The 19,787-nt window shown below is 35.1% G+C and overlaps 1 protein-coding gene across 1 annotated transcript in view; it reads right to left on the bottom strand.

Moving 5' to 3' along the window:
* The window catches only part of LOC130897552 (BTB/POZ domain-containing protein 8), a 53,143-nt gene that overhangs the window by 16,490 nt on the left and 16,866 nt on the right, over window positions 1-19,787 (bottom strand). The window contains exons 2-3 of the mRNA XM_057806474.1: window positions 2,612-2,694; window positions 1,291-1,639 (exon numbers count right to left, since the gene is read on the bottom strand). Coding sequence (XP_057662457.1) covers window positions 1,291-1,639; window positions 2,612-2,694 — 432 coding nt within the window. The remainder of the gene's footprint in view (window positions 1-1,290; window positions 1,640-2,611; window positions 2,695-19,787) is intronic.

Here is a 19,787-nt window from a genome sequence, read left to right on the forward strand (position 1 = left end):
CCTAACAAAAAAATTTAAATTTAACACTTCATTAGTAATCTATAGATAAAATCAGCGCTCGTGATTCAATTAGGTATATTTGAAATAATGGACAAAAAAACGTAATTATCTTATTCATACAAGTTGAAGGACACTTTTGGTAATATGTAATAGATGTTAAATTTTAATAATGACTCACGTTTTGCATAAGTTATGGATAAAGTTCGAATTATGGATAATTTTATGTTAAACAAGGGCCATTGGTTATTATAAAGGGTCTCCAACAATTTACACCAACAATTACAGTGTCTAACACGCGTTTCGATCGCGAAGTTACCCTCTTCAGAGACTGAAGGGGTACACTGGGAAAACCACGTTTAAAAATGGCATGGAAACGTGGACATATTAAAGCTAGTTTAAGAATCGTTTTTTTATGTTCCTTTTATGCAAGAATATATCTTCTTCCGTCTAACTGGAGCAGGAAATTGCTGGAAATTCTACTACCGGTGTTCTTAAATATACATTAGGGTGCTTTTTTTTTCTGTGCCATCTTGAAATTTTGTTGCATTAAGTTCTCGACCGAAGGGTGCAAAGATTTTCCCTTGAAAAAGTACAGAAACTCGCAGTGATTGACAAGGGCTACAAAAAAATTTGAAGGTCCGAAACACAAAGTGGCCGAAATCGATAATTTCGGAGATATTTAATGATAAACTTTTTGTAAATTCAAATTTTTATCGAAAATTGTTAACATCGATTGTATAAAAGGGTTTTACGTTTATAGATTAATTAAAAAATCAGAGTTTCTGTATTCTTTAAGGGGAAATCTCGTCAACCCTCTTACTTAATATTAAGAGCCCAAATTTTTTTTGGATACTTGTAACAAAACCTCACAATGTGGCAGAAAAAAAAATAGTTGACACAAAAGCACCCTAGCATACATTCTCAACTTACAAAAACCATAGTTTAAACCAAAAATGAACGAAATCTTTGTTTTAAAGTTGAATTGTTGAAGAAAGTTGTATAAACAAATTATGAAAATAACAAAAACGTGTTTTTCTTCTTGTTTTTTCGCATCAATAACTTTTTTTTTTCATTATCATCGTCGAGTTCAAATTATGTAATCAATTTGAAACATTCACGATCCTCCGTTTTATGTTAAACTGATGTTTAAACTACCCCCAGACCGCTGGTAATGTTGAAACCGAAGTATTTAATCCCCAGATTTACCCTTTACGCTGTTATCCTACATATAACAGTTTACTTTAACTTTACCCCAAATTCTTAATATTAGAATTGTTGTAAATCACTTACCTCCAAACAAATCACGTTTCCGTTCTTCTCCAACCAATTTCCGCTCAACAAGGCCGCAAAATATTGACATCTCGATGCCAAAATACACTTGTGCGCCTTCAATTTATGACCATCGACTTCTACAACAACATCGGGTCCGATTTCTTCCAGAAACATCCTGAGAAGATCCGTTCCTAATTTCCTGACACTTTTCTTTGGTTGCGAATATGAATTTTCCTTTTTCTTTGCGTTTTCAGAATCTGAATTATTATCGCTGTGTTCAGGTTCCAATGGGTGTGGCGCGCTCCTGTAGCCCACAGAATGTGACATCAGCAGAGGACTTTCCACCCATGAGCTCTCCGGGATGGATCTGAAAAGTGGACGCGTCACTACCCTTATCGAATTTCGCTTATTCCGCTATTTGAAATATGTTAGACCACAAATAATTATAAAAAAAGTTGATGCAGTTGAATATTGTTAACCTTTAAACATTTAAACTTTGTTTTATCGCCCAAATGATAAGCGTTGCATTAAAACATATCGAGAAAATGTTATTGACTTTTGAATAAAAGTTCGATAAACAAAGAAACCGTTTTGGATTATAAACAAAATGAGAAAACCAAAAAAATACGAGGTATAACCATTTGATTATAAAAAAATATTTATCCTACAAAAACTTTTCGAAATTTTCGAAATATTTGCCATAGAGTGGAACAAGTTTTTGAATGTCTTCTTCATAGAATATAGCCGCCTGTGTGGTGCATTGATTGTTTGACCTCATAGTAAGAAATCAATGAAAAAAGCCAAAAACCAGCTCACATAAATTTTCGAAGTGTTAAGATTATCTTAGACTTAACTTTCGATGTGTACTGCCCAATTTTGGATACCCAACGTAATTTTTCGTGAATTAGTGATCGTCAGTTTTGCGGATATTCCATAGCAAACTTTACAAACAGTTTTTCTTTAAATGCGGGAACCAGTTTATCAGTAAACAAACACGGGCGTTCCCGCCACCTGTTCGACCCATAACTAATAGCAATAACAGAACGGATTTCACAAGAAACGTTACGAAGAACACGTCATCAGCATCGATCCGAAAATGGCGAACATTTCTTCCGCTTTAAATCAGAGTAACCGCCGCGCATGCTCTGATCTGCGAACGCAGCGCTGCTGAAATGGAAACGGAGCTTACAACTTGGATATACCTCGTATATTTAAATCATTATGTTATTATTTTTACATATAAATATAAAATAGTGAACAGAACAATAGTGGGACAAATGTATTAGTTAAAATAGGTTAGGTTTTGCGAAAGAATCAAATTTGATATTGTAATCCTTACCTGCTCATCCTCGGTGTGAAATTTAAGTCCACTTTCGGTTTCTGACATTCCAAATCAGATAGTTTAACGAACTGTGGACAGGTCTGTAACAAAACAGCCATTCTTTTACCTCGATAAATAAAAATTAGACTAATTCATATCAAATCACACAAGTTATGTTATTTTCGTTATTTTTTTTGATAACGACGTGAACCGCATCACTGTTATTTATGTTCGCTTCATGGAATTGTACCGGTGGTAAGCAATTTGCGCAGTGCTGGTAGAAATTTCTTATCTAGACTGAAACGTTATGGTCTCGTGTTTCAATATAATACTACGTATAATTAGCACATTTGACGTATTTTTGTAGCGGCTAACGAATCGATTGAAACTAAATTCGAATCGTCACTACATATAACACAAAGTGATCAACTGCGTCTGTCTGTCTTTACTGATACTTTACTAAAACTACTGAATGGATTTTCGTGCGGTTTTGACCACCAGATAGAATGATTCACGAGAGGGGTTTTGTTGTGCGGTCCATGAGTCTAACATATCAATGCGTATATTTCTTCCAATATCAATTGAAGATTATAAAAACCTCATATTATAAAAATTTGTGTATATTATGCAAAGTATTCGTTAAAAGGCAATCGAATCATTATATGACGTTATTTAGACAGATGCACTTGGAACTTGGGAAAAAAATCATTATTATCATAGGTATATATTGAAAAAATTGATGATTTCCATTCCGAGTCCGTTCAGGCGTTCTACCCAACCGATTTGCTTAATTTTTTTTTTCAATGAAAGGTATTGATGCACAGATCAGCCATCAACCATCGGATTTCATCTAATTTTCACCATTCTCAAGTTATACTCAAATGCGATTTACTTATGGGAGTTTTTCACATACACACGTTCTATCCTCAATATCTCAGGTTCTATTCAAGATAGAGACTTCGTTTTGGTTCAAGAACACTCGCTGAAACACCTTCTTTCTTTTGAGTTTTTGACCATTCAAATCGGTCGAGTTGGAGAGGAGCTAGGCGCGGACATTCAATGTGGAGTTATGGATTTTTGTAGGTTTTTGGCAATTTTTCTACATTCAAAGATCTATATCTCAGGTTCTAATATAGCTACAAAGTTCGTTTTGATTTAAGAACACTCGCTGAAACACCTTTTTTTTTGAGTTTTTGAACAATTAAATCGGTTGAGTTGGAGAGGAGCTAGGCGCGGACATTCAATGTGGAGTTGTGGATTTTTGTAGGTTTTTGGCAATTTTTCTACATTCAAAGATCTATATCTCAGTTTCTAATATAGCTACATAGTTCGTTTTGGTTCAAGAACACTCGCTGAAACACCTTCTTTCTTTTGAGTTTTTGACCATTCAAATCGGTCGAGTTGGAGAGGAGCTAGGCGCGGACATTCAATGTGGAGTTGTGGATTTTTGTAGGTTTTTGGCAATTTTTCTACATTCAAAGATCTATATCTCAGTTTCTAATATAGCTACAAAGTTCGTTTTGGTTTAAGAACACTCGCTGAAACACCTTCTTTCTTTTGAGTTTTTGAACAATTAAATCGGTTGAGTTGGAGAGGAGCTAGGCCCGGACATTCAATGCGAAGTTATGGATTTTTGTAGGTTTTTGGCAATTTTTCTACATTCAAAGATCTATATCTCAGGTTCTAATATAGCTACAGAGTTCGTTTTGGTTCAAGAACACTCGCTGAAACACCTTCTTTCTTTTGAGTTTTTGAACACTTAAATCGGTCGAGTTGGAGAGGAGCTAGGCGCGGACATTCAATGTGGAGTTGTGGATTTTTGTAGGTTTTTGGCAATTTTTCTACATTCAAAGATCTACATCTCAGGTTCTAATATAGCTACATAGTTCGTTTTGGTTCAAGAACACTCGCTGAAACACCTTCTTTCTTTTGAGTTTTTGACCATTCAAATCGGTCGAGTTGGAGAGGAGCTAGGCGCGGACATTCAATGTGGAGTTATGGATTTTTGTAGGTTTTTGGCAATTTTTCTACATTCAAAGATCTATATCTCAGTTTCTAATATAGCTACAAAGTTCGTTTTGGTTTAAGAACACTCGCTGAAACACCTTCTTTTTTTTGAGTTTTTGAACACTTAAATCGGTCGAGTTGTATAGGAGCTAGGCTCGGACATTCAATGCGGAGTTATGGATTTTTGTAGGTTTTTGGCAATTTTTCTACATTCAAAGATCTATATCTCAGTTTCTAATATAGCTACAGAGTTCGTTTTGATTTAAGAACACTCGCTGAAACACCTTTTTTTTTTTGAGTTTTTGAACAATTAAATCGGTTGAGTTGGAGAGGAGCTAGGCGCGGACATTCAATGTGAAGTTATGGATTTTTGTAGGTTTTTGGCAATTTTTCTACATTCAAAGATCTATATCTCAGGTTCTAATATAGCTACAGAGTTCGTTTTGGTTTAAGAACACTCGCTGAAACACCTTCTTTCTTTTGAGTTTTTGAACACTTAAATCGGTTGAGTTGGAGAGGAGCTAGGCGCGGACATTCAATGTGAAGTTATGGATTTTTGTAGGTTTTTGGCAATTTTTCTACATTCAAAGATCTATATCTCAGGTTCTAATATAGCTACAGAGTTCGTTTTGGTTTAAGAACACTCGCTGAAACACCTTCTTTCTTTTGAGTTTTTGAACACTCAAATCGGTTGAGTTGGAGAGGAGCTAGGCGCGGACATTCAATGTGAAGTTATGGATTTTTGTAGGTTTTTGGCAATTTTTCTACATTCAAAGATCTATATCTCAGGTTCTAATATAGCTACAGAGTTCGTTTTGGTTTAAGAACACTCGTTGAAACATCTTCTTTTTTTTGAGTTTTTGAACACTTGAATCGGTTGAGTTGGAGAGGAGCTAGGCGCGGACATTCAATGTGGAGCTATGGATTTTTGTAGGTTTTTGGCAATTTTTCTACATTCAAAGATCTATATCTCAGTTTCTAATATAGCTACAAAGTTCGTTTTGGTTTAAGAACACTCGCTGAAACACCTTCTTTTTTTTGAGTTTTCGAACACTTAAATCGGTCGAGTTGGAGAGGAGCTAGGCGCGGACATTCAATGTGGAGTTATGGATTTTTGTAGGTTTTTGGCAATTTTTCTACATTCAAAGATCTATATCTCAGTTTCTAATATAGCTACAAAGTTCGTTTTGGTTTAAGAACACTCGCTGAAACACCTTCTTTTTTTTGAGTTTTTGAACACTTAAATCGGTCAAGTTGTATAGGAGCTAGGCTCGGACATTCAATGCGGAGTTATGGATTTTTGTAGGTTTTTGGCAATTTTTCTACATTCAAAGATCTATATCTCAGGTTCTAATATACAAACCATATTAACTTGCTGCAACTGAAAATTAGATTATAAAACGTAAATAGACGAGTAAAATATACATGCCCGTGAGGGAGTTTGGTTTAAACAGGGTAGTAGATATGAACTGAGCCCTTTTCATACCCCATTCGTTTCTTTTCTGAAAAACGAAATTTAAAAGCGAAAACCACAAACGAAAATAAAACGAAAGAAAAAGAAAACATTTCAATTCGTTTATATCTTTATAAATAATAATGGTAGTCAGAATCGTCTGAACTAGAGTCTTCATTTTATTGTATTATGAAGGGTTGTGAACAGGGTGATACCACATACTCATCTTCTTCTTTGATAACATGTTTTTCCAAAGCTCTCAAACTTTCTTCGCGACTTCTACAACCTCTTTTATCGGTTCTGGAGACTAATCACATTTTCGTAATTCTGATTTTACGTTACAAGCTTTGCCCAGCTTGTCAATATAATAAATTTCCTCTACCTTCAATAACAGTAGGGAATTTTTTGTTTGTTGGGCCTCAACGATCGTTGACAGGAATATTTTCAGACATAAATGCTAAAATTTGAGCTTTGTTCCTATTACTATTTGTGGCTGCACAGTTTTCAATTTTTTACCAGATATTAATAAATTATTTCTTCGATTCCAGAGTGTACTATCATAACGCGTTTCCCTTTAGAACGTGGCCCATTCAAACAGCCATTTTTACTATTGTCAACCCAACCGAAATTTTCTACATCCTGACTATCAAACTATGTTTCATCTAGACAAATTATGTGTCTATTAGAACTTCGGTAGTCTTTTATCTGACGCCAATTTTTGTGTTTAAAACCACATGCTGATAAAACTGCTTACGCAGACTTTTTGTCCTTGATAGAACTTTTTTTATTAAGGAAATTTTTCTCCTTGTTCGTCATTCCCAGTACCCAAATTCTCGAGGAAGAAATCCAGATAATAGTGCAAGATATGTATTTTAAATTACATCCTAAAGCTTCCTATGAAAAGTACATTGATAAAGCCTTCATAGTTTCCAAGGAAACATTCACAAAATATTTCCAGACGACTTTTTTTTAGCCTTCATTAGATACCGCACCATTAAATATTTTCTCTTTGATTTTTGAGAAATTTCTCTTCGAATAAAAGGCAAATGTCTAGATTCTCGTTTAGCCCACCTGATAGGAGATATATGTGGAGCCCAGGATTTATCTTTACCCTTTCACTCATAATTACATATGTATAACGCGCGTTTCGATAACCAAGTTATCATCTTCAGAGACTGTAGGTTTCACTACACCAACACGCACAATTAGTATCGATGATTGTGTAAAAATTCTATCGGATAATTTTTCATCTCTCCGCCAATGAAATAACAGGTAAATAAATATGGATACAAACAATATTATCAGAAAATTTACGCAAGGCGTTTATTATTGGACCTGTATAACGAATATATCACGAATTGAAATCTGTTGTTTGAGTTCTTATCTAAAAAATCGAGTTTCTATTCCAACAATAACAACCCGACGAACTATTATTAAATCTACCCACGGGTACAAGACCACAGTATACATTCAAGGTTATGGACAGAGTCACACCCTCAAGGACATCGACCTACATTTCATGAAAGGGTTCACCGAATTACGACGAAAGTGACGTAAATTTAAGTTTAAGATAATAAATAAAATTTTTATTATACGTTCGTTAATTTTATGTGTTGTCCAGTGTACATAAAGACAGTCTGACCTATATGATATCGTGTTAGGATAAACGATATGAAAATTTCAAGGTTATGATTTGATATTGATATCATGGTAACATCTATTTTTAATGATAATTACAATATGAGATGTACCTATATGTGCCCTCGGATAGATGAAACGACCATAAATTGATATCAAAAATAGAGAAAGAAACATTAAAGTGCGATTGTACTATTACATTAAAAGAGAAACAACTTTGGTTCATCACTCTCGTATCTCTCGCTAATCGCTTTTGATTCCTTTGTCATTACCTTCACTCCAAGCTTCGAAGTCATGGCAATCCAACCAGAACAGAGTAGAGAGAGATAGAGAGTAGCATACCGTTGTTCTTTCTCTCTCTATCAGCAGGTCGGGCCAGCTTGAACAAACTATATCTCTGAAATCAACTCTACGAAAAAACCAGTCTTTTACTAGATAAAATATTTTCGGTTTAAATTTTCAAAGCCAAACGTTGCTTGCACTCATTTATAACATATGTTATAAATGTGTTATATGTTACTTTTGAGGTTAGATATTTTGACACTTCGCAATCATTCCTGAGAGTTCGCCAATCTTCTATCAATGACGAAAACCTATTATTTTTGAGGTTAGATATTTTGACACTTCGCAATCATTCCTGAGAGTTCGCCAATCTTCTATCAATGACGAGAACCTATTATTTTTGAGGTTAGATATTTTGACACTTCGCAATCATTCCTGAGAGTTCGCCAATCTTCTATCAATGACGAGAACCTATTATTTTTGAGGTTAGATATTTTGACAGTTCGCCATCAGTCCTGAGAGTTCGCCATCCTTCTACCAATGTCATGAAACTGTTAGTTTTGAGGTTAGATATTTTGACACTTCGCCATCAGTCCTGAGAGTTCGCCAATCTTCTATCAATGACGAGAACCTATTATTTTTGAGGTTAGATATTTTGACACTTCGCAATCATTCCTGAGAGTTCGCCAATCTTCTATCAATGACGAGAACCTATTATTTTTGAGGTTAGATATTTTGACAGTTCGCCATCAGTCCTGAGAGTTCGCCATCCTTCTACCAATGTCATGAAACTGTTAGTTTTGAGGTTAGATATTTTGACACTTCGCCATCAGTCCTGAGAGTTCGCCAATCTTCTATCAATGACGAGAACCTATTATTTTTGAGGTTAGATATTTTGACACTTCGCCATCAGTCCTGAGAGTTCGCCAATCTTCTATCAATGACGAGAACCTATTATTTTTGAGGTTAGATATTTTGACACTTCGCAATCATTCCTGAGAGTTCGCCAATCTTCTATCAATGACGAGAACCTATTATTTTTGAGGTTAGATATTTTGACAGTTCGCCATCAGTCCTGAGAGTTCGCCATCCTTCTACCAATGTCATGAAACTGTTAGTTTTGAGGTTAGATATTTTGACACTTCGCCATCAGTCCTGAGAGTTCGCCAATCTTCTATCAATGACGAGAACCTATTATTTTTGAGGTTAGATATTTTGACACTTCGCAATCATTCCTGAGAGTTCGCCATTCTTCTACCAATAACGAGAACCTATTATTTTTGAGGTTAGATATTTTGACAGTTCGCCATCAGTCCTGAGAGTTCGCCAATCTTCTACCAATGACGAGAACCTATTATTTTTGAGGTTAGATATTTTGACACTTCGCCAATCTTCTACCAATGACGAGAACCTATTATTTTTGAGGTTAGATATTTTGACACTTCGCCATCAGTCCTGAGAGTTCGCCATCCTTCTACCAATGTCATGAAACTGTTAGTTTTGAGATTAAATATTTTGATATTTCGCAATCATTCCTGAGAGTTCGCCATTCTTCTACCAATAACGAGAACCTATTATTTTTGAGGTTAGATATTTTGACATTTCGCCATCAGTCCTGAGAGTTCGCCAATCTTCTACCAATGACGAGAACCTATTATTTTTGAGGTTAGATATTTTGACACTTCGCCATCAGTCCTGAGAGTTCGCCATCCTTCTACCAATGACGTGAAACTGTTAGTTTTGAGGTTAGATATTTTGACACTTCGCAATCAGTTCTGAGATATTGTTTTGAATGAAAATTCGAGATCAGATGAATTACCTATATAAAAGGGACGATACGAGGTCAATTGATCAGTCAGTCAGTCTTGATTCGATAGTAGAATTAGTTGATTCGAAAAATGGAGGTGAAGAAAAGAAGAAAACAGTTGAAGCAGTATATAATAGACAATGGTGTAAAGTTTAAGAAGTCTGGACTTTGTTGTATCGGTGTAAATAAAATACTACAACATGTTAAGGCTGTTTTGGCTGTTTTCAACCAATGATCAAATGAACAATCTCATGTCGATTTCAAAAAGACCTTTGTTTTATAACGGCAAAGTAGAAATTTCAAGGAAACTATGTATTTAAATAAATTAGATGTTAAATATTAGTGAATAGTTCAGTGTGTAAGTGTTAGTGAATAATAAATAATGTAATTAAGATAGATCGTGTGTATAAATTCTTTTTTTTTTTTCTAAATTATTACGAGTAGTCATATTGAATATTGATAAAAAGTCATTTAAACAGAGTTTAGAGTTATTTGTGTTCACTTTTCTTAATTTTTTAAGCCCCCTTACATTTTTGATACTTGGCGTGAAAAAACACCATTAAAAGAAATCAAAAAGTGTAGTAACTAAAATATTTACTAACCTCGATACAACAAGTAGAATCCATTCGATATGATAAACACAACACATCAAAAACAAAACAAAAATGCAACTGTTAACACGTCCGAAGCATGTATATCTTTATTAGGCCACTAAGTGCGATAATAATATACGCATTGTTAATATCCTGACCATATTTAAAAAATTTTTATTGTACATTACATTCCTTACGATAACTAAATAGAATGTTGTAGAACGCAACAATAATTTCAATAAGTCTGATGTGATGGTGGTACTGGCACTTTAATATGTATTAGTAGATAATGATGAAAAATCTTGGAATGAAATTAGAAAAAGCATTAGAATGAGTAAGAATTTATCTACAAATTTAGTAAGGAAGCTTCTGTATAATCGATAATTTCTTAAACCAAAACAAAATAGTAATAAGATGGAATCCTAAAAATCAGATATTGAACACCCACCAAATAGCTCTCATCTGGATATATATTCATTGACAGCTCAATACTCGATTTTTAAAAAATCTCCACGACTCACTTATACCATTTACGAGTACGATTTCTGTGGTGCCATTTTGTAAATCGACCCAAAATAAGTCGAAAATAGGCAATAAAATTTTTGATATCTCGCTTCGTTTTCGAGATATCGATACTTGAAGTTGGAAAAATTTATTTTTAATTAATATTTGTATATATATATCAACCTACCCTTCTCGTGGCGCGCTTCGAGTGTAAAAAGTAAAAATCGTGAATTTTTTACAACCAAAATTGTCTAAAAAAATTTTCTTCGCGTGAGGATTATTCTAGTTTTATTTTATTATCATTTTTTTATGGGGGACTTCGCCTTTTCCAAGATAATTGTAAAATACTTTCAGTAGTTTGGCTTTTCAATTATAAACTCAACGAAAATAAATAACTTCATTCAGAACATACTTTTTGCTCGATATTTTTACATTAAATTACTAATTAAATCTTCAAACTATCATTAAATATTTTTTTTACTTTATATATAATGAAAAACAACGTATGTTAAGTTATATTCATAACAGAGTGATGAAAATTCATTTAAAAGGAAATATTCAACGCCATCTGCTCAATAAAGCGAATTTTGAACTAACTTTAAGTATCGATATCTCGAAAACGAAGCGAGATATCTTCGTTTTCGATTTATTTTGGCCTAACTAAACCAAAACGCGTCGCCACAGAAATCGTACCATCCCCCCATTATTAAACAAGAACTAACCGTCCGAAATGGCTGAAATTTTAGTAAGAATCTACCCCCGTATGCGCAAATATATTTTAGGGCAAACGGTTATTAAATTATATATGTACACAATCGTCCATACTATAAAAGTCTCGGTCCGATGGTCTAGAAGTGCGAACCGTAAACGAAACTCAAAAAATTATTACAACAAAATAATTCCGAGTACAAATTTTTTTGGGGACGACTAGCCAAAAAAAGGCGAATGGGTTACTTGGTGAGTCACGTACACTCGTCACAGAAAATACTGTTACAGTTCGAAATTGGTGTTAGCGGTGTTTGAAGGAAACGAACTGAGAATTTTTAATTTTCATACAAAGGTTCCTTACTACGTTCTGCAAGAGAAAATAAAATTCCTACATTTATAAATTTTGAAATAAGGGTCAGAGAATGTAATAGATCAGTTGGATTTTGCATTGTCTCCGGTGTTAGTGTCATTTTCTTCGACTAGTACGGAATAGTGCATTGAACTGAGAATCATAACTTCATTTCTTGACTTGGCTTTGTAAACTATCAACATACAATTATTTGAGCGATAGAGTTTGGTTGAGAAAAGTGCAATGTCGTCGATTATTAGTTCCTTCAATCTTGGTAGCACCAACCAAGACAACCAGTGTTGGATTTACCAACAGGCTGAAACCTAGGACGGCAAATCTGCCATACAAAGGAGTTTCCATAGAGTGGTATCGGAAAAGAGAGTCCGTGGATAAAAACAAAAACATTTTTTATTGACTAAGGAATTTATTAGGTACGTATTGAATGAATCTACACCTTGTGTTCACGCCAGAATTAATTCAAAACTCATGAAAACTGGCAACGCTGTCCGACCAACCGACTACTGATCGAATGGAAGAAATGAGATATATAATAAGTTCTGTTGTTAAAGCTATGTAAAAAATTTTCTTACAAATAAATGTTAATGTGAACGTGTTAATAATAACTATAATACAAAACATGGTCCTTACGAGCGGATTATAAACAAAACCAGTGAAAATTCGCAATAAACAATATATTATTAACAACTATAACCCAAAAACAATTTACCACGTGCTGCAAGCAACTATCAACGAGTGCAAAGTGATCGACCAAACAAGTAGTCGATACAATATCACGGCGACCAAACATCAACTCAACTGGCCGACTAGTTCAATTGCAAGAATCAGGCAGTTCGACCGAAATCAGAGTGAGTTTGTTCCAAATTATTTATTTCCGAATTTTTCTTTCCATTTGCGATTTCAAAGCTTCTCTGTTTGTGCTTGAACAATTTGATAATATAAAATGGCAGAACTTGGCAAACTAATAAAGAAAAGAGGTGTAATTAAAGCTCAGTTAACTATTTTCACAAAAGCGGTAAATGAATTTGCAACTATATCTAATTTAAGCCAAACAGAAGTTACAAAATTAAAAGATAGGTTACGTGATGCCGAAAATTATCTTGACGAATTCAAATCATATCAATTAGAAATAGAGTTACAGGATGATATAAATTTAGATGAGCAATTAATCGAACGAGAGAGATTTGAAAATTCATATTATGATGCAATCGCTGTTGCTAAAAACATTTTACAAAGCTACAATAATCACGATAATGATACAAATCTTAGCGTGATTTCAGACAAAGCTTGTTGTAAAAACGAGGGTATAAAGCTTCCGGATATATCACTTCCTAAATTCAGTGGAAACTTTGAAGATTGGTTAGAATTCAGGGACACATATAAATGCCTTATTCATGATAGTAAAAAATTAGATAATATTCAAAAATTTTATTACTTGCGAAGTGCACTAGGAGGAACAGCAGCGGCGTCCATTTCCAAAATCAAATATACGGCCGACAATTATGAAGTGGCATGGGCCACAATTTCAAAAAGATTTGACAATACTAAAAAATTAATATATGAACATATTAGAGCTATTTTTTCATTAGAAAATATACAAAAACCGACAGCTGAAAAACTACAAAATTTAGCTGACGATATTCACAAACATTTGGGATCTATTGAACAATTGGGGCAAAATATAACTAATTGGGATCCTCTACTAATTTTTTGGATTACTAATAAATTAGATACTAGCTCAAACCTTGAATGGGAAAGGGAAAATAGAGATCAGGAAGAATTGCCAAAGTTAGATAAATTCCTACAATTTTTACAAAAACGTTCCAATTTTCTTAATATGTTAGAATCAAAGAACAGTCTCAGTTTAAATAAATCAGATTCAAAATTTAGTAATGAGGAAAATAAATTCAATAAACAAAGTAGAGTAAGGTCATTGACCTCAAGTACATATACATGCTCCTATTGCAAGAAAGAGCATTCAATATATCGTTGTGCAGAGTTTCTCGGATTAACAATAACACAAAAAAAAGATTTTGTCAAAAAATCAAATCTTTGCCATAACTGTTTGCGTTCGGGTCACTCTGTCAAACAGTGTAAATTAGGGCCTTGCAAAGTGTGTAAAGCTTGGCACAATACAATTTTGCATGAAAAACTCGAGATAGCGGACAACGCGAGCTCAAGTTCCGCAGCACTAAGCAGTGGCGTAGTGGTACCAGCGGCGGGGCAGGTGCTATTATCTACCGCCTGTTTACTCATTTCAGACAATTTCAATAATTTTCACAAAGCAAGAGCGTTATTAGATTGTGGTTCTCAAACTTCCTTTATAACGGAGGATTTGCAAAAGCGTTTGAATATTGCGACACATAAAACAGATCTTTCAATTTTCGGAATTTCAAACAATATTTCAAAGGTCAGTAAAAGGTGTAAGGTTTCATTTAAATCTATACATACCAATTTTAAAGCGCATGGCAATTGTTATATTCTAAAAGAGATTACAAGTGTGATGCCGTGTTGTCGAATCAACACGCAATCTTGGGCGATTCCAGGTGATCTAAAGCTAGCTGATCCACAATTCAATATTCCCGGACCAGTAGACATGCTCATTGGCGCGGACCTATTTTGGACAATCTTAAGCAATAACAAAATTTCGTTAGGAAAAAATATGCCGCTATTAATTGATACAGTGCTAGGTTGGGTTGTATCTGGGCAAATAAGTACTAACAACGTTGAAAAGGCTTCTTGTAATTTAAGTATAAACCAGGAATTATTAAATTCAATAGCCAAATTTTGGGAAATCGAGGAAATATCTAGCACGCGACAACTTTCTCCAGATGAACAATTCTGCGAGGACAATTTCATCAAAACTACTACCAGAGACGCGAACGGACGTTTTACAGTCACTATACCTTTGAAGCAACAACCTTCTAGTTTAGGTGAGTCGAAAGCTCAAGCCGAAAAACGTTTCTATGCATTAGAACGAAAATTCAGGAGAGATCCAATGCTGCACAGCAGATATATACAATTTATGAACGAGTATAAAGAGCTAGGCCATATGACAATTTGTAACGGCAATGATTCAAGCTTCGAATATTTCATGCCGCATCACGGAGTTTTGAGAGAAGAGAGTTTGACCACAAAACTACGGGTAGTTTTCGATGCATCAGCGCCCTCTAGCAACGGTCTATCCTTCAACAATATTCAAGTCATTGGACCCGTTTTACAAGACGATTTACTATCAATAGTCTTAAGGTTTAGGAAATATAACTATGTAGTTTCGGCAGACATAGTTAAAATGTACCGGCAAATTTCAATAACGCCCGAGCAAAGGCATTTGCAAAAAATTGTATGGCGCGAAAATCCGAGTGATAACCTGGAAGTCTACCAGCTAAATACCGTTACATACGGGCAAGCCTCTGCCAGTTATCTTGCAATACGCTGTTTAGCTAAACTCGCTGAGGATATTCAAGAAATGAACCCGGAAATAGCCGAAATCATTAAGCACGACTTTTATGTAGATGACCTGTTAACAGGTGCACCTACACTTGAGCATGCGCAATACATATGTAAAGCGATAAGTGACACTCTTAAATCGGGATGTTTCGCACTCCGAAAATGGTGCTCTAACGACACCAACGCGCTCAAAAATATAAGTTCAAATGATTTAAAATCCGATATACTAGAATTTGCGCATGATGGCAAAACAAAAACATTAGGCTTGATATGGGTTTGCAATAACGATAAGCTTCAATATAAAATTCATACCAATCCTATAGGTACAAAGGTCACAAAACGCACAATTTTATCTACTATATCAAAAATATTCGACATCCTTGGTTTACTAAGCCCATGTACTATTATCGCAAAAATGATAATGCAAAAATTATGGGAAAATAAATTAGCTTGGGATGACGCTATTCCAAAAGCTATATCTGAAAATTGGGTAAGGTTGGAGAAGGAGCTTCTTATTTTGAACGATCTTGAGTTAAACAGACAAGCTATTTGCAAGAATGCTGTTGAATTACAACTGCATGGTTTCGCTGACGCTTCGGAAAAGGCTTACGGAGCCTGTGTTTATTTGAGAAGTATTGATTCCGATCAAAAGGTTCATGTATCCCTGTTATGCGCCAAAGCAAAGGTGGCACCTATAAAAACAATACCAATCCCGCGGTTGGAATTATGCGCAGCATTGCTTCTAGCCCGCCTAACAGATAAAGCTAAAACTGCTTTGAAAATTCAATTCAAATCTTTCACACTTTGGTCGGACTCAACTATAACTCTAGCTTGGGTACGCACAAGCCCGAATCTGCTAAAAACATTCACGGCCCATAGAGTGGCAGAAATTCAGTCTCTCACTAAACACGCCGATTGGAGGCACATCCCCACCCACGATAATCCAGCAGATATTGCTTCAAGGGGAATATATCCTAGTCAAATTTTAAACTCTGATTTGTGGTGGCGCGGCCCTACTTGGCTAGCTAAGGACCCAAGTTTTTGGCCCAATGACAAGCTGGAGGTGGTTCATGATTTACCTGAACTTAAATCCAGTCTTCTGACCAATGTTGCGCCCCCTACTCTGAGTTTTCCCTTTGAACGTTTCTCAAATTTCTCAAGAATGCAACGAACAATGGCATACATTTTACGATTTAAGGATAATTGTCTTCAGAGAAATCGCAGAAGAGGCGGTTCTCTTACAGTACAGGAGTTAAGTGATTCTCTAAAATGTCTCATTCGAATTTGTCAATCTCAATCGTATTCTACCGAAATTGAAACATTGAAAAATAACAAGCCTTTGAGCTCCCATAGTAATCTATTAAGTCTTAGTCCCTTTCTAGAACCCGATGGTTTGCTACGCGTAGGAGGGCGACTAAAACATTCAAATTACTCCTTTGACAAAAGGCATCCAATTTTGATCAATTCAAAGCATCATTTTTCAAAGCTACTATTTTTACAAGAACATGAACGCCTATTGCATGGCGGCCCTCAGCTGCTCTTAAGCACTATAAGAGAAAATTACTGGGTTATATCCGGTAGAAATCTTGCACGAAAGACTGTTAAGAATTGTGTGAAATGCTTCAAATTCAATGCTAAAACCATACAGCCAATTATGGCCAACTTACCGCGCGATAGAACTAATCCTTCTAGTGCATTTTCAATAGTGGGAGTTGATTACGCGGGGCCATTTATGATTAACGATAAGAAAGGTAGAGGTTGTCGTTTAAATAAATGTTATATTGGCGTATTTATTTGTTTATCAACTAAAGCAGTCCATTTGGAATTGATTTCTAGCCTTTCTTCAGAATCATTCATTCAAGCGCTATATCGTTTTGTCTCTAGACGAGGCAAACCATCAAAAATATTGTCCGACAATGGAACAAGCTTCGTCGGGGCACAGCGAGAGCTAAAGGATTTTCTAAAACATGGCAGCAACACTATAATCGAGAAATGTAGCTCTCAGAATATAGAGTGGAGGTTTATACCACCCTACTCTCCTCATTTCGGAGGTTTGTGGGAAGCAGCTGTCAAAAGCGTAAAGCATCATTTAAGGCGCGTTTTGACCCAAGTTCATTTATCATTTGAAGAATTTGCCACAGTTCTCGCACAAATCGAGGCGATTTTGAATTCGCGTCCTTTATGCCCACTGAGCTCTGATCCCAACGATTTTGGACCTCTTACCCCAGCTCACTTCTTGATTGGAAGACCAATAATTGCAGCACCTGATCAAGATGTCACCGACATAAAAATGAATCGACTTTCCAGATTTCAGCTCGTACAACAATTAGCACAGCACTTCTGGAACAGATGGAAATCTGAGTACATTGCGGAGCTCCAAAGACGCACCAAATGGAAGTCCAACCAAGGCCATCTAGTAGAAGATTCTCTCGTTTTAGTGAAAGGCGAGAACACTATGCCCACTCAGTGGTTATTAGGTAGAATCAGCAAGCTCCATAGAGGCCCTGACGGTATCGCTAGGGTCGCTTCTATAAGAACTCCCTCTGGAGAAATCATCAAAAGAAGCTTTCAAAAAATCTGCCCCCTTCCAGTTGACCTTTGAAAGCCATCCTTATGCTTTCAACGCGGGGAGTATGTTCACGCCAGAATTAATTCAAAACTCATGAAAACTGGCAACGCTGTCCGACCAACCGACTACTGATCGAATGGAAGAAATGAGATATATAATAAGTTCTGTTGTTAAAGCTATGTAAAAAATTTTCTTACAAATAAATGTTAATGTGAACGTGTTAATAATAACTATAATACAAAACACCTTGCTTTCGTTGGAAACAATTGTTTATCAATAGTAATAAATGGTCCTAGTTTATAACAATTTCAACTGTTGTCTATAAAGTTGTACTAAACTTGGGGAATCATAGCGAATTTATCCATGTTCTGGAAGGCACTTTATAGTTTTGGCATTGAATCTTATAAATAAAAACAAATCGTACTACCAGTCAAATGACCCGCCGTGGTAGGTAAGACAGACTACAGATTTTTCTCAGAAAATAAACAATAAAAAAAAAATAAGTGGATATTGAAAAACGTATCAAACATATAGGTGACGAAAAATCGTAGAGTTGAGTAAAATAGAAGAAGATTCCTGTGATTTTAATGAAGAGACCAATGACTCATCCACATTTGAACAATTTATGAAGAAGCAGAAGAAATAGAAAGAAAGAAGAAGAAGCCGAAGAAGACATAACTGTTCAAGTAGACTTTAAAAGAGTATGAATCTGAGAAATATACAATGTGAATCTTAGAATCGCGATATCTCAGGAATGGTAACTCTAAGAAAAAAAATCATACATACCGTTTTTGTAGAGAATTTTAAGATGTACAATTTTGGTTCGAAATTTTTTTTGATAAAACCTCAAATTTTGACATTTGACACCGAATAACTTTTGTAGCACCACCTATATTTGGCTTTCAGGGAATTTTTGTTATTTTATCACACCCAAAAAGTAATAAACACAATTAGAATATTACTTTTCGGGTTTAAAAAAAGAATTATAAACATCAATTAATTCGGCGATTTGTTTCACATAAGAATTAAGTGCAACTGATTCTTCTCAATAGATATTCCATAATTAACATTTAACCATCAAAAATTCCTTGAACGACCGTTTCGATTACTTCACTAGAACCCCAAAGTTACGGTTCCAACAATATTCATTATCTCTCTCGTACGAGACACTTTATCTTTACTACGCATGCTTGAGAATGCGCAGAACCGAGCTGGAACCTCGGAGGACAGAGAAATCGTTGTCATTCTGTCTTCCTTAGTTAGTTAGTGGTGCTTGTTCCAGTGAAACCGTTGCTCGTTATACACCCTCTGTTCATTGTTTTTAAAGATAGAAACATTGATTGTCACTTTCCAATTTATTACGATGCATTAAATTACGATGATATAAAAAAAAATCCAATCACCTGTCGCTTTTTAGAAAATGTTGACGCTGAGATTACTTACCACAATCAATTAATTCTTATGTGTATTTCCTACGAAATCGGTCGTTAACATCGTATTAGCAAGTTCATAGAACCTTGTTTTCGATCTAATAGCCACTCCCCTATAATTATTATAATAATGATAAATGACCAATTTTCAAATGTACTCCAATAAATCAAATCGAAACTACCTGATTATACGGGGTTGGTCGCGAAATTTCAATTAAACATTATGGAAAATATCGAAAATCTGAAATTATCGATCAATATGAATGGAAAACTTCCGGAAGTAGCTTCCATCTTGCTGATTCTGAACAGAAACTGTTCCTTTTTGTTTTTTTTTGATTTCCGCATATTTTAAACAAGTCTGAATACGAATTCAGACATTTATTTGA

The sequence above is a fragment of the Diorhabda carinulata genome, chromosome 8, assembly GCF_026250575.1.
Source record: "Diorhabda carinulata isolate Delta chromosome 8, icDioCari1.1, whole genome shotgun sequence".
NCBI classification, from domain to species: Eukaryota; Metazoa; Arthropoda; class Insecta; order Coleoptera; family Chrysomelidae; genus Diorhabda; species Diorhabda carinulata.